The sequence below is a fragment of the Strongylocentrotus purpuratus genome, unplaced genomic scaffold, assembly GCF_000002235.5.
Source record: "Strongylocentrotus purpuratus isolate Spur 01 unplaced genomic scaffold, Spur_5.0 spur5_scaffold_18, whole genome shotgun sequence".
Lineage (NCBI taxonomy): Eukaryota > Metazoa > Echinodermata > Echinoidea > Camarodonta > Strongylocentrotidae > Strongylocentrotus > Strongylocentrotus purpuratus.
Genome location: NW_022145603.1, coordinates 34,021,698 through 34,036,614, shown reverse-complemented (window position 1 = coordinate 34,036,614; position 14,917 = coordinate 34,021,698). Strand labels below are relative to the sequence as shown.

At 41.2% G+C, this 14,917-nt stretch overlaps 2 protein-coding genes across 2 annotated transcripts; one reads left to right on the top strand and one right to left on the bottom strand.

Moving 5' to 3' along the window:
* The first annotated feature begins 1,029 nt into the window (after positions 1–1,029).
* On the top strand, positions 1,030–2,038 carry LOC115925589. Its single transcript, XM_030989753.1, has 2 exons — positions 1,030–1,237; positions 1,492–2,038. Exons 1-2 carry the CDS (start codon positions 1,076–1,078, stop codon positions 1,921–1,923), a joined length of 594 nt encoding a protein of 197 aa, XP_030845613.1. The 5' UTR covers positions 1,030–1,075; the 3' UTR covers positions 1,924–2,038.
* LOC115925588 (putative nuclease HARBI1) lies at positions 1,282–6,131 on the bottom strand. The gene is made up of 2 exons (XM_030989752.1): positions 4,863–6,131; positions 1,282–4,390 (listed from the first exon to the last, which is right to left on the bottom strand). Exons 1-2 carry the CDS (start codon positions 5,849–5,851, stop codon positions 4,081–4,083), a joined length of 1,299 nt encoding a protein of 432 aa, XP_030845612.1. The 5' UTR covers positions 5,852–6,131; the 3' UTR covers positions 1,282–4,080.
* Between the last annotated feature and the right edge of the window lie 8,786 nt (positions 6,132–14,917).

Here is a 14,917-nt window from a genome sequence, read left to right as displayed (position 1 = left end):
GAACTGTGCGCAAACTATGCGCAAACAAGTCGTGCCAATGCGTGCCAGTGCGTGGCGTAAAAACAGTGGGTACCCCACCCCCGGGAATGTGGCACGCACTTCACGACTAGTTCACGACATGGTCCCGCATAATTTGCGCAGTGGTTGCGCATCCTTCGCGCACTTTCACGCAAGGATCGCGCATATCAGTCACGTGATGCGTTTTGTCAAAATATTCTTGTTTGAGCCAGCAGCAAAATCATGGCTTCATCCTCCTCATCAGATAATGATGGGACAGAGAACACAGAGCATGAAGAGAAAACTAAGCGAACAAAAAGAGCACGTACATCTAAAAGGGATGTCCCAGAGTACAAGTGGACCGAAGACGCTGTTCAATTAATAGCCGATTTTGTGAAGGAAAATTCAGCACTATATGATAAGACCCAGAAAGATTACATGAATGTTGCTACGAAGGGAAGGATGTGGGCGAATGGCGGTAAATTATTGGATCCACCTGCCACTGGTAAGTTCTCAATTTTGATGGTTGGTTAGTTAAGTTCCATACCCATGTTTTAAAAATCCTCCTTTTGTTTTTTGTTGTCTGCATTACTAGTTAATAAGAAAGTAATTTACTGGGAAAATAATTGTTGATATTTTCCTTTATAGAAATTAAATGTTTTTATTTTTTATTTTTAGGGTTAAACTTCACCACACAAATAGCCTATTTATTGTTTTCCTTGTTTTTAATGTAGGGGACCAGTGTAAGAAGTTGTACGAAAATAAGCGAACTCGGCTAGGAAAGATATTGAACAAGGAGAAAAAAAGTGGATCTGGGCAAACCAACAGAACGACACGTGATGATGAGATAGTGAACACGTGGGGATTTCTGAAGCAACACATTGTTCGTGGCAAGACAACGTCAAGTGACACGGTAGGTATATAAATGACCAATTCACAATTTTTATATTGAAATATTAGAATAACCTTGAAATAACCTTCAGAACCCTTTTCATAATTTTCATTTTGATGTTTCTTCACCTTGCAGTTTGATAGAGAAGGGGAAGTGCACGAACGAGAAGATGATGAAGTTTCTATCATGTCAGTTTCAGAAGATATGGATAATGAGACCTTGATCCCGTTGAAGGATCGGGTCCCAAAGTCGGCACGCTCCGAAGCCTCTGGAACTTCTGGCAGTAGAACTCCAGCTTCTCGATCAAGTACTGTTTTGCAGAATAACCTCGACGATGCTCTCCGTCAGGTAGGCATTATAGAACTTTTTTTTTTTAATTTTTTTTTTTAAACAATTGAATACATTACCTAAGCCGGATCCGCTTTCAATAGTTCCATTTGGAAACTATAGAAATTAATTCACAACAAAAAGTATCATTGAAAATTAATTCTTCGACAATCGATCTAAATTTGTTGAGTATATGGCAGTAAATGACAGTAATCAGACCCTGACTTTAATTGCCTTACTAAATTACATTTGGTTATATTGTTTATGCCTTTCAGGTTCTTTCAAGAGCGGATAATTTGGGCCAGACAGCTGCTTTGACAGGTCAAAAAAAGATCGTCCATGATTTTGCCTGTCTTCTGGAGGGCCATATGCAGAAAATTCCAGAGGAATCGTGGCACAGTTTCCAAATCGAATGTCTGCAACTCGTTCACAATTTCAAACAGCCAACCAGGCCAACTCAACCATGTCAACAGCAACCCTCGTCATGGCAGTCAAACCAGTGGCCAATCAATAGTCATTGGTCCAATTTCAATCAATGGTCTCCAGCAAGTCCATCCTTCAACAATGTTGGGATGCCAGCCGCGCCTTCAGCTGTGCCTGTACCGATACCAACGTCTTCTCAGCAGTCCACTGCTTCGACCCCACCCTCCCGACGTAGTAATGAGATGGTTTCCTCGGTTCTGGAAGAGCTTGGAGAAGAAAAATAATGTGTTCAACAGCAGCCGGTGATTAAGAAAAGGCAATACTGGTTGCAAAACTAACGTCTTCCATATCGGGACACTCTTTCAGTACTTACCTTAATTCTTACATGGTAAAAAAAAATAAAAGTAAAAAAGAAATTGTTATTTGTTGTTGCCTTTGCAAGGAATTTTATTAAAAACCCACTCGGCAAGAAAACCATTTATTTATACATTTGGAACAGAGGTATAATATTTTCTGAAACGTAAACCAGAACTACACACTGAAGAGCAAGGGTAAAATGTGACAGTTTGATCAAAGTCGGAAAATATATTCCAGATTTTTGAATGTTCTGAGTTCCAGGGAGAGCTTCGATGGATATTCTCGATTTAGACATTTTGACATATACTCATGCATGATGATTTTATCAAGAAACAAAATGAAAGGTTTACTGAGTGGAAGATTTTTTGGTTCCTACGTTTTTACATTTGTTCTAGTAGTTGATTAGTTCATGTTACTCACTTGTTACAACTTTAAAGTGTTCAAAATATCATTGAGAAATCTTGGTAATTATAACATGTCTATAAGGTAGTTCAAATTGGAGATTCAGTTGTCAGTCACCATGAAACTAAACGTTATCCTGCAGACTTATTTTCTTTTCTTCATCACACGTTATTTAAATTGCATTTATGTGAGCATATCCAGAATGCCTAAGTTTTCTACTCGGTTATGTTTCTTTTATTAAAAAACACGCAATTCGTGCATTCTGATTGCTTCTGATTACAAGTCTCTTATTACACACAAAAAACAAAACATGTAAAGTTGTTTATATTAAGAGTAACATATTGACAAATCAAAGGCTAATCAAAGACTGCAAAGATAGGTGAATATCAAGGCCTTTAATAAAATGGGTAACTATAAGCACTTGATATTTTTCATTGGATTTCAAAAATGATTGTTAAGTTTCCGCACAATTCGTTCAAGTGCACCTATTCATACGAGATAACACCGTCAACTGTTTGACTATTACATATATACATATGTTAATAGCATCTTCTTAAACGATGTAAAAGCATGATCGTATCAATAAATGATATTCAATTTCCCAGTTTTTCCTATCTCTCACAGATGTTTTGTGTAAAATATGATTGATGAATGGATACAATAATTCATTAATAAAGCGCAAGCTGAACGTCTCCAACGTCAGTCTACCGTCTGATCCGCGTTCAGGAAGCGTTTTTAATTTTCAAAAACGCTGGGCCGACGCAGGCTAAAAACGCAAAGGTGTGACACAGCCTTAACACGTGACTCTTGGTCACGTGTCATGACGTATGTCATGCACTTCCTGTCTGCTATAGCTTATTATAACTTTTTGTTTGTAAGAATCCGTTTTAATCCATGAGTGGTTATTTTTCAAAACATTCTAAAGGTTGAATCAATAAATGTATCTGTACCCGTGTTTATATCGACCCCCCCCCCCCAAAAAAAAAAACTGTTCTTCTTGCGTTAAAGGGTTGCAAAGGGGGATTTAAAAACAATGAGATATAATAAAATACCTGCAGAGAAGTGCATGGCATACTTCATGCCACGTGACCCAGCGTTGCCAGTTAGCATGATAAATAACTTTTGCGTTATATTCATAACTTTCTTATTTATTGTCCGATTTACTTCAACGTTTTTGGTTTTGTTTTAATTGTTTTGTTTTTCGTCTGATTTATCTGCTTTTAATCAATACAAGATTTTTTTCTGGTGCGGACCCAGTCTTTAAATGTGCGTTCGTGTGTATGTGTGTGTGTGTGTGTGTGTGTGTATGCGTGCGTGTGAGGAGTGGGGTTTGTGCAAGCTTACTAGAAATACGAAATTTCTATGCCCCGACACCAACTGCATCACGTTTAAGTTCAACAACAAAGCTTACCAAAACCCCTTAATTTCCTGACAACATTAATTGCTGATACACTGTAGAATTTTTGTGTACATAAAGACAAACACATTATAAACACTGATCTCATATCCTAAGTTTAAAATCAGATGTACAACAGACGGTTGATATTGGAACGATGTCGGGCCTTGTTGAAATACATAACCATTCAAGAAATAAAATGTCATTTGTGTCAGTGTCATTTGGCATTTTTTGTGGAATTGAGCTAGTGCTATACTGCATCACAATAATGTCATAGTTAATCTGCTTAGGTTATCATCTTTTCTTGCCAGGAAACTGCTCCAGCGCGGGAGGTGTAATAATGTGATAGATATGCACGTTGGCTCTTAGCTTCCTTGATAGAAGTGTTTCCTGTCGGAGCTCTCAGACCGTGAAACACAGGGTCGTCTCTCCATGCACCAGGTATCATCGCATGCGTAGATGGATCTTCATGGTCTACATCTCCTGATGCCAGTGGGTACCTGGTTAATATCAGATTATGTAGGACGCAGGCACTCATGATGATTAAGTTGGTAGTTTGGGGCTTCTGCGGAAGTGTAGTTAGGAAACATCTGAACCTAAATCAAGTAATACCATAAAACAAGAGCCCATCAATATGAAATATATATATATATTTTTTACGATCTGTACATATGAATCTTGATTTTAAAATAATCACGCTTCATTTGGAGTAAAAACAAAATATTGTACTTGTTATTTGGAGAAACTAGATATACTGAATACTAAAGAAAAAGATCACTATAATAAATACAAACAAAATGAGAGCATCTGCTTAGTGTATCATTTCAGATTTGTTAGCAATTGCAGTCTCGCATGGTATTTTGTGCGTAAGCTGCAGAAATAGCAACATGTGTTGATAAAATAAACACCATATAAAAATTCTACGTTATGCTGGTTTAAACAAAGTGGGTTATTATGATAACAACTCCTTTCTGGGGGGAAGTTAAATATTTTTATTCAATGTGCTTGAACTTTTAAAGCAATAGGCACTGAGAATGGAAATGAATACAGAAAGAAAGGGAGACCTACCTGTGAGCCAAAATACCAAACGAGTTTTCCACTACTCGCCTAGCTCGGCTTAGTCTATAACTGAAGATGATCTCCTCATGAACTTGGGACCTATGTGAGAAGGGCTTCATTAGCCAGGGCTTCATAGCAAATGCATCGTCAGCCACAAATTGGAAAGGTATGGGCATGTCATCATTGGGCATTGGTTCCGGTGGCGGCACCCCTGCTCTTTCCCCTTCTATGGCATCATACAAGTTGCAGTTTTTCCAAGTTCCACCATCTGAAGAGCCACCCTCTGCTCCAACATCCACATACAGAAACTTATATTCTGCATCTGCTACAGCCATGAGAACAATACTATGGAAACCTTTATAGTTAAAGTACAAGGACCCAGACTTTGGCGGCTTCCTGATTGCCACGTGTTTGCCATCGACGGCACCAAGGCAATTATGATAGTTCCATCTGGAACTGAACTTCTTGGCCACATCCTTCCACCCATCTTCAGTTTTTGGACAGCTGAGTACTTCCTTTTTATACACTTCAATGAGTGCATTACATACTTCGGGAATAAATCTCGATATGGTGCTTTTCTCAACTCGAAAGCTGTACTGTAATGTAGCATAAGAATTTCCTGTTGCCAAGAAACGGAGAGTGACGGCTAGTTTCAGTCCAACTTCTAGTGGTTCTCGCATAAACGTTGTTTTCTTCTCCAGATGAGGCGTTAGCTTTCCAACCATTTCCTCAAACAGATCAGGAGTGATTCTCAAGAAATTCTTATAGCTCTTTTGATCCTCCCTATGCAGCTCTGCCAGTAAATGATCAAAATGTCCGTGGATGTGGCGTCTTGACAGCCAATCTCTCACCCACAATGTCCTCCTTTTTCTTTTTCCTTTTTTCTCCTCTTCTCGTCTTTCTTCAAGATCTCTTTCTTGTTGATAAACTATTAATGCTCCTGCAGCTACATATAAACACCTTCTCTGTTCTAAATTAGCTTCTTCAGAATTCAACATCTTAATGACGATAGTTATGCTGAATTAATGAAAAACACGAGAGCGAATAGACGTCTGCCTTGTTTTTTGTGATAGTTAACACAATGCGCAAACTAGTTGTGAATAGTCGTGAACTATGCGTGAACTATGCGTGAACTATTCGTGAACTATGCGTGAACAATGCGGGAACTATGCGTGACAGTGCGTGTCACTGAAGTGGCACGCACTGTCACGCACTGGCACGCATTCAATGCGGGGCAGTGCGGGACCAAAAATCGTGAAAGTGTCAACTAGGCATTACACTCTAACTCTCCTTCACTTTCTCTCTCTCTCTCTCTCTCTCTCTCTCTCTTGTTCCTTACAATATTTTAGTTCAAGATTGTTGCAGGATTTCTAACTTTTGCTGTTACTTGATCTCGCACAATTATCTATCCCCAGATTTCATTGCAATATGTAATCTCACTCCCTCCTCCTCTCTCTCTCTCTCTCTCTCTCTCTCTTCCTTTCCTTTTCTCTCTACATTCTATAGGCCTATAATCTGCATCTCTCCTGTATGCATCTTCTCTTCTTTTCTCATCTATCGAGAAAATTTTAAAATGCAACAAATCACAAATTCAAAACAGTTATTCATAAAACTTTACAAAGACAGAATCGCTAATAATGGAAATTAACTAGCCCAAAATGTTTACTATATTGGTCCACATACATCTATTATTGTCTGATTTCATAGGATCACAGTCATTTTGGTTTTCAAAAAATTATGTAGAATTTGTAGAATGTTCAGAATTTGTAGAATTGTCACTCTTTGACGCCCAATAGCTCTCGGGATAAAAAGTATAAATAGCAATACTTGACTGGTGAATACAATTCTTATCAAGGCTCAAAATACATGGGGCGGTGGGCGATTCGCCCCTGTGAGCTACATAATCGCCTCCGTCAGGTTGCTCACGGAGGCGATTTCAAAATTAAAAATCGTCCCCGTGGATTTAAAAAATAATTATGGGCTGGGTCCCGGGATGATGGGTCACGTACCTATTACAATATGTTTTCTACAAATATTCGGAGCCATGTGACGTCCCCCCCCCCCCCCTCCCCCCCCCCACACACACACACTTTTGAAAAAGTATATTAAAGAGAATTAAATAGAAAGAAATAGGGAAAGAGAGAAAAAATAGTGACCTGCCAGTGTCACAAAATATTGAGGTAACAAAATGTGCTCATGTGACCGTAATTAAATGCCCATACCCCTGAGCTTCCGGGGCTCCGCCCCTGGACCATACGCCAATTAGTGACCTGCCAGTGTCATGAATAAGGTATTATAACATGCTCATCTGATTGTAATTAAAGGCCCTTACCCCCTAAGCATCCGGAGGCTCCGCCCCTTAACCCCCGCCAATTTGTGCTACGCTCTAGCTCTAATAACTCCTTTAAACCTCGAAGCGCCCCCAAATACTTCGGTAAAAGAAGCCCCACCACCTGTTGTTGTTGTTGAGATTAATGGCGTTTCCATCGTTATTGGATGATTTTCGCCAATGTACATGTAGATTTCCACCACCGTGTAGAACATGCTACGCCATTGCGCGGGGCCTGGATCATCACAAGTATATATACTATTAGTGAGTTGGTTGAAGTAACATGCCACGTACAAACGTATAATCGATTACAGCAGTTACGGGGCCAATATCACGAGTATGTCTTCGTAGAATGACGGTTTTAAAGAAAATATTCACTTCTCATTTTAAAAGGACTGGTCCATTTGCTTATTGTAGAGAGATATCATTATGTCATTTCTAGACAAAATGTGAACCACATGATTTACAATGATACACTGATTTGCCGAGTTGCTTCCTTTTATCAAATATACGCGTAAAACAATGTGAGGACAGACTGTGCGGATGGCAAACCGCATATTATGTCTGACGGACAAACGAAACTGGTATGGACTAACGGCGCGGTCACACCGGCACTCGCCGCCCGTCGAGGATCCCGGTAGCATATATTGGCACCAAGATTAACGGCGATATGAATATTCATTATTCCCTACGTCACAGACGTGCGGCGTGCGTCATGTATTCAGTACATGAGTACGTTCGTAAGCATTAGGTCATGTACATTGCTCCGGAATGAAGAGAATCATTATAAAGGACGAATTACTCCGTGAAGCCAAGTACAAGCAGGGAATTGAAAATAGCAAACGTTCCTCGGAGCGGCTATACACTCCCTAATCTAGCTAGTTTTGTAATGATAGTTTATTTAGGATAATGGACATTTAGTAGGCCTATTGTTTAGTTGTTAAATAACATCACTCAGTGTGATTTGATTCGAGATATATCTCATTAATAAAACAGTATAAAGGCTGTATGAGTCTCGAACGAACCATATCGCCACTAATCTTGGTGCCAACACCGTTAAACTATGCTCCAAATTTAGTAATACATTTTGTGTGCCCTATAATGACCCGGGGTTGGATTATTTAGGAGAACAGAAGATTGATATTGTTAAGTTGTTTCATAACATCACTCAGTTTGATTTGATTCGAGATATCTCATTAATAAAACAGTATAAAGGCTGTATGAGTCTCGAACGAACCATCGCCACTAATCTTGGTGCCAACACCGTTAATCTATGCTCCAAATTTAGTAATACATTTTGTGTGCCCTATATAATGACCCGGGGTTGGATTATTTAGGAGAACAGAAGATTGATATTGTTAAGTTGTTTCATAACATCTCTCAGTTTGATTTGATTCGAGATATATTTCATTAATAAAACAGTATAAAGGCTCTATGAGTCTCCAAGAACGATCGCCACTAATCTTGGTGCCAACACCGTTAAACTATGCTCCAAATTTAGTACTACCTTTTTTGTGCCCTATATGCTAAAGACCCATGCAGGGTTGGATTCTTTAGGAGAACAGAAGATTGATATTGTTAAGTTGTTTCATAACATCTCTCAGTTTGATTTGATTCGAGATATATCTCATTAATAAAACAGTATAAAGGCTGTATGAGTCTCGAACGAACCATCGCCACTAATCTTGGTGCCAACACCGTTAATCTATGCTCCAAATTTAGTAATACATTTTGTGTGCCCTATAATGACCCGGGGTTGGATTATTTAGGAGAATGGAAGATTGATATTGTTGTTTCATAACATCACTCAGTTTGATTTGATTCGAGATATATCTCATTAATAAAACAGTATAAAGGCTGTATGAGTCTCGGACGAACCATCGCCACTAATCTTGGTGCCAACACCGTTAATCTATGCTCCAAATTTAGTAATACATTTTGTGTGCCCTATGAAAGACCCGGGGTTGAATTATCTGGGAGAACGGAAGATTGATATTGTTAAGTTGTTCCATAACATCATTCAGTTTCATTTGATTCGAGATATATCTCATTAATAAAACAGTATAAAGGCTGTATGAGTCTCGGACGAACCATCGCCACTAATCTTGGTGCCAACACCGTTAATCTATGCTCCAAATTTAGTAATACATTTTGTGTGCCCTATGAAAGACCCGGGGTTGAATTATCTGGGAGAACGGAAGATTGATATTGTTAAGTTGTTCCATAACATCATTCAGTTTGATTTGATTCGAGATATCTCATTAATAAAACAGTATAAAGGCTGTATGAGTCTCGGACGAACCATCGCCACTAATCTTGGTGCCAACACCGTTAATCTATGCTCCAAATTTAGTAATACATGTTGTGTGCCCTATTAGACCCGGGGTTGGATTATTTAGGAGAATGGAAGATTGATATTGTTAAGTTGTTTCATAACATCACTCAGTTTGATTTGATTCGAGATCTATCTCATTAATAAAACAGTATAAAGGCTGTATGAGTCTCGGACGAACCATCGCCACTAATCTTGGTGCCAACACCGTTAAACCATGCTCCAAATTTAGTAATACATTTTGTATGCCCTATAAAGACCCGGGGCTGGATTGTGTAGGAGAACGGATGATAGATATTGTAAAGTTGTTCCATAACATCACTCAGTTCAATTTAATTAGAGATATACCTCATTAATAATATATATATATATATAAAAGCTATAGTCTCAAACTAACTTACCTGTACACCATTAAACTTGGTGCCAACACCATTAAACCATGCTCCAAATTTTACGTTTTGTGTGTCTGCAAAGACCCGGGGTTGGATTATTTAGGAGAACGGAAGATTCCTATATTGTTAAGTTGCTCTATAACACAGGCGCGGTTCCAGGGGGGCAGCGCCCCCCCCCCCCCGCAAAAATAGAGAGAGAGAGAGAGAGAGAGAGAGAGAAAAGGAAAAGAAGGACAGGGAAAGAGGAGAGAAAGGGAAAGAAAGAAGAGGAAGAAGACAAGAAAAGGGGGAAGAAGGAGATTGGGGGGACCGAAATGGCCTTGCCTTCCAGGCTGTTGCCTCCCCGCCCCCCCCCCCCCAATAAAAAAAATATATGAGCGAAGGAAGGAAAGGGAAGGGAAGAAAGGAAAAGAGGAGATAAAGGGAAGGGAAATAAAAGAGGAAGAAGAAAAGAAAAGAAGGAGGATATCAGTTTTCCTGCCAATAAGTTGTAGTTCGGGGGGGGGGGGGGGTTATTTCTAATTCCATAACGGTGACTTACAAAATGTTGCTAAAATGACATCATTTTCCGAGATTGTTCCTCACTTTTTATTAAATTATACTTTTTTATGCGTTTGTTGGAAAATGACATATTCCGAAATTTACAGTCAGGCAAGAAAAATATGCTTATTGAGATGCCTACATGTCGGGGCCCGCGGAACGGTCGGGATCGGGAGCCTCGAGCTCCCTCGCCCTCCCCCTCTTTTTTGAAAAAGTATATTAAAGAGAGCAAGAAATAAAGAATAGTGAACTGCCAGTGTCACAGAAAAAAATGAGGTATCAAAATATGCTCATCTGACCGTGATTAAATGCCTAAACCCCCCGAACTTTCGGGGTCTCTACCCTCTGGATTCCACCTAGGGCCCAAAGGTCGGCCCTTAAATGCTCATCTGACGGTAATTTAATGCCTAAAACCCCTGGAATTCTTGGGGCTTCGCCCCCTTTACCCCAAGCCAAATAGTGTCCTGCAAATGTCACAAAATAATAAGGTATCAAACATTGCTAACCTGACCGTAATAAAACGCCTAAAACCCCTGAGCCTCCGGGGGCTCTGCCCCTGAACCAAACCAAGGGCCCTAAGGCGGGCCCCTGAATGCTTATCTGACGGTAATTAAACACCTAAAACCCCTGAGCTTCCGAGGGCTCTGCCCCTAGACCCAACCAAGGGCCTTAAGGCGGGCCCCTTGATACTCATTTAATTTAATGCCTAAAACCCTTGAGCTTCCGGGGGCCTCGCCCCCTGAACTCCACGACAATTGGTGATCTGCCAGTGTCACAATAAGTCCCCCCCCCCCCCCAAAGAAAAAAGAGAGGAGAAAAGGGAAGAGGTCATAGGAAGAAAAAGGAGCAGACAAAGAACAATTTTGAAATTCAGACAAGGATTAAGAGTCCAGAATGGTACACAAATCGTCTTCTTTCTTTAATGATTTAATGAAACGTCAACTCTTCCGCGCTTCGCGTATGAGGGAGGGGAAACTCGCCCCTCCCTGCATCCCCCCCCCCCCAGGGAACGCGCTCTGTAAGTGATTCGCACGCATCGCGTGCTCCGACCCCCCTAAAATAAAATCCTAGCTACGCGCTTGCCTGACCGTAATTAAACGCCTAAAACCCTGAGCTTCCGAAGGCTCCGCCCCCTGGACCCCACGCAATTAGTGACCCTGCCAGTGTCACAAATAAGGTATAAAAATATGCTCATTTGACCGTAATTTAATGCCTTAAACCCCTGAGCCTCCGGGGGCTTAAGGTGTGCCCCTGAATGCTTATCTGACCGTTATAAAATGACTCAAATCCCTGAATTTCATGGGGCTCAGCAAGTAAGTTTTGAAAAAGAACAAAAACGAGTAATCCAATTGTATCGGCAATTGTGGTATTGCGAATGTCATCAAATATGTTTTTTCCTTTTAACACAATAATTGTTTTGCAACTCAATTTAGGCCTGACTAAATATATACTTTTTCGTGAGGCCACAGACAAGTTATTTTATCATATAACTGATTAACATTTGAAGTTTTCCTACACTAGTGCCTGGCCGCAGTGGCGGATCCAGGGGGCCCGGGCGCCCTCCCCTGGGGAAAAAAGAAGGAAAAAAAAAAAGGGAAACAAAAAAGAAGGAAAAAAAAGGAGGAAAAAAAAAAGAAGGGAAAAAAAGAAGGAAAAAAAAAAGGGGAAAAAAAAGGAGGACAAAAAAAAAAGAGAAAGAGAAAAGGAAAAGAAGGGAAAGAGGAGAGAAAGGGAAAGAAAGAAGAGGAAGAAGAAAAGAAAAGGGGGAAGAAGTGATCGGGGGGGGGCGAAAGAGCCTCGCCTCCCCCTCCCCCCCCCCCAATCAAAAAAATAAGAGAGAAGGAAGGAAATAGAAAGAAGGGGGTATCAGTTGCAATTTTTCCGCCAACAAGTTGTGGATCGGGGCGGGGATGGGGCAAAATGCCCTTGCCTCCCCTGCCCCGCTAAAAAAAAAGAGAGAAAGAAGGAAAAGGAAAAAAGGAGAGCTAAAAGGGACCGAAAAAGCTGAAAAGAAGGGGAAATAGATCATTTGCAGTTAATCCCGCCAACAACATGTGGAGAAGGGTGGGGGCCGAAATGACCTTACCTCCCCCTCGCCCCCCCCCTATCAAATCTTACAGAAAGAGAAGGAAGGGAATGGAAAGGGAAAGAAGAGAGAAAGGGAAAGAAGAGAGAAAGGGAAAGAAAAAAAGAGAAATAAGAAAGGTAGGGGAGATCAGTTGCGATTTTTCCGCCAACAAAGAGTAGATCGGGGGGGGGGGGGGGGAACTGGCGTATTGATCGAGGAGGGGGCTCGGGGGAAATAAAATTTAAACGTGGTTTATTTCTAATTCCATAACGGTGGTTTACAAATAATGCTGAAATGACATAATTTTCCGAGATTTGTCCTCATTCTTTAGTAAATTATACTTTTGTATGCGTTTGTAAATTAACAGCCAGGCAAGAAATATGCTTCTTGAGATGCTTACATGTCAGGGCCCGCTGAACGGCGGGGATCGGGAGCCTCCAGCTCCCCCCCCCCCCCCCAATTTTTTTTTGGAAAAGCATTTTAAAGAGAAATAGAAAGAAAGAGAGCAAGAAAGAAAAAATAGTTAACTACCAGTGTCACAACAAAATAAGTTATCAAAAAATTGCTCATCTGACCGTAATTAGACGCCTAAAACCCCTGAGCTTCCGGGGGCTCTGTCCCCGGGACCCAACCAAGGGCCCTTGGGCAGGCCCCTTGATACTCATCTGACCACAATTTAGTGCCTAAAACCCCTGGGCTTCCGGGGGCTCTGTCCCCGGGACCCAACCAAGGGCACTTGGGCAGGCCCCTTGCCTACTCATCTGACCAAAATTTAGTGCCTAAAACCCTTGATCTTCTGGGGGCTCCGCCCGCTGGACCTCACGCCAATCAGTGTCCTGCCAGTGTCACAAATAAAGTATAAAAATATGTTCATCTGACCGTAATCAAATGCCTAAACCCCCGAGCTTCCGGGGGCTCTGCCCCCTAGACCCTACTGGATGCTAATCTGACGGCAATGTAATGCCTAAAACCCCTGAGCTTCTTGGGGCTCCGCTCGCTGGACCTCACGCAAATCAGTGTCCTGCCAGTTTCACAAATAAGGTATAAAAATTATGTTCATCTGACCGCACCCTCGACCCCACCAGGGGCCCTGAGGCGGGCCCCTGAATACTTATCTGACCGTAATTTGCCTTCAACCCATGAGTTTCCGGGGGCGGACAAGGTATCAAAATCGTCTTGTTTCTCTAATAATTGAATTAAATGTCAAAGCTTCCGCGCTTGGCGCAGGAGGTGTGGATTAAGAGTCGGGAACGGTACAACAAATCGTCTTTTTTCTCTAAAGATTTAATGAAACGTAAAAGCTTCCGCGCTTCGCGCGCGCGGATAGTAGGGGGGGGGGGGAACTGAATTCAGACGAGGATTAAGAGTCGAAAACGGTACAACGAATCGTCTTCTTTCTCTAATGATTTAATGAAATGTACAAGCTTCCGCGCTTCGCGCGGGAGGGGGGGGGGGGGGGACTGAAAACAAACGAGGATTAAGAGTCGAAAACTGTAATCAGAAGAGCAGGCGCGTACGGAGGGGGGGGGGGGATTTGGGGTTGAACCTCCCCCTGTTCGGTTTTGTGTTATGTGTGTATCTTGGAGCAACCCCCCCCCCCTTTTTATTTTTTATTTTTTAATTATGCCAATGGCTGTCCTAAAAAAGGTGACCTCAACACCCCCCCCCCCCTACGGAACAAAATGTCAAGGGCCTTTTGCCCCCCCCCCCCCGTATCCACAACTTGTTGGCGGAAAAAATAGTAACTGATATTCCCCTTCTTTTCTTATCTTCTTCCTCTTTTTTTTCCTTTCCGTTATCTCCTCTTTTCCTTTTTGCTTTCCCTTTCCTTCTTCTTTCTTTTTGTTTTGCTGGGAGGGGGAAGTGGAAGCAACATCATGGGAGGCAAGGCCCATTTCGGCCCCCCTCCCCCTGATCTCTTTCTTCCCCTCCCCCTTTTTCTTTTCTTTTTCCTCTTCTTTCTTTTCCTTTCTCTCCTCTTTCCCTTTCACATCTTTTTCTTCTCTCTCTCTCTCTCTCTCTCTCTCTCTCTCTTTCTCTCTTTATTTTCTTCTCTTTAGAGACTTTTACACCATTATTAAGAGACATAATGCGCAATCAAATCAAACTGAGTGATGTTATCGAACAACTTCTCAATATCAATCTTCCGTTCTCTTAAATGATCCTGGGAAGCCTCGGTCTTTATAGACACACAAAATGTATAACCAAATTTGGAGCATAGTTTAATGGTGTTGGCACAAAGTTTAGTGGCGATGGTTCGTTTGAGACTTGTACAGCGTTTATACTGTTTTATTAATGAGAAAGATCTCGAATCAAATCAAACTGAGTGATGTTATGGAACAACTTTACAATATCAATCATCCGTTCTCCTAAATAATCCAGCCCCGGGTCTTTATAGGGCAT

Bases quoted from the DNA above. Each gene is read 5' to 3' on its own strand.
- LOC115925589 (XM_030989753.1), top strand. From the start codon at position 1,076: ATGTCAGTTTCAGAAGATATGGATAATGAGACCTTGATCCCGTTGAAG. The intron at 1,238-1,491 runs GTAGGCATTATA...TATGCCTTTCAG, and splicing joins TCGACGATGCTCTCCGTCAG to GTTCTTTCAAGAGCGGATAA.
- LOC115925588 (XM_030989752.1), bottom strand. From the start codon at position 5,851: ATGTTGAATTCTGAAGAAGCTAATTTAGAACAGAGAAGGTGTTTATAT. The intron at 4,391-4,862 runs GTAGGTCTCCCT...TACTTGATTTAG, and splicing joins TTTGGTATTTTGGCTCACAG to GTTCAGATGTTTCCTAACTA.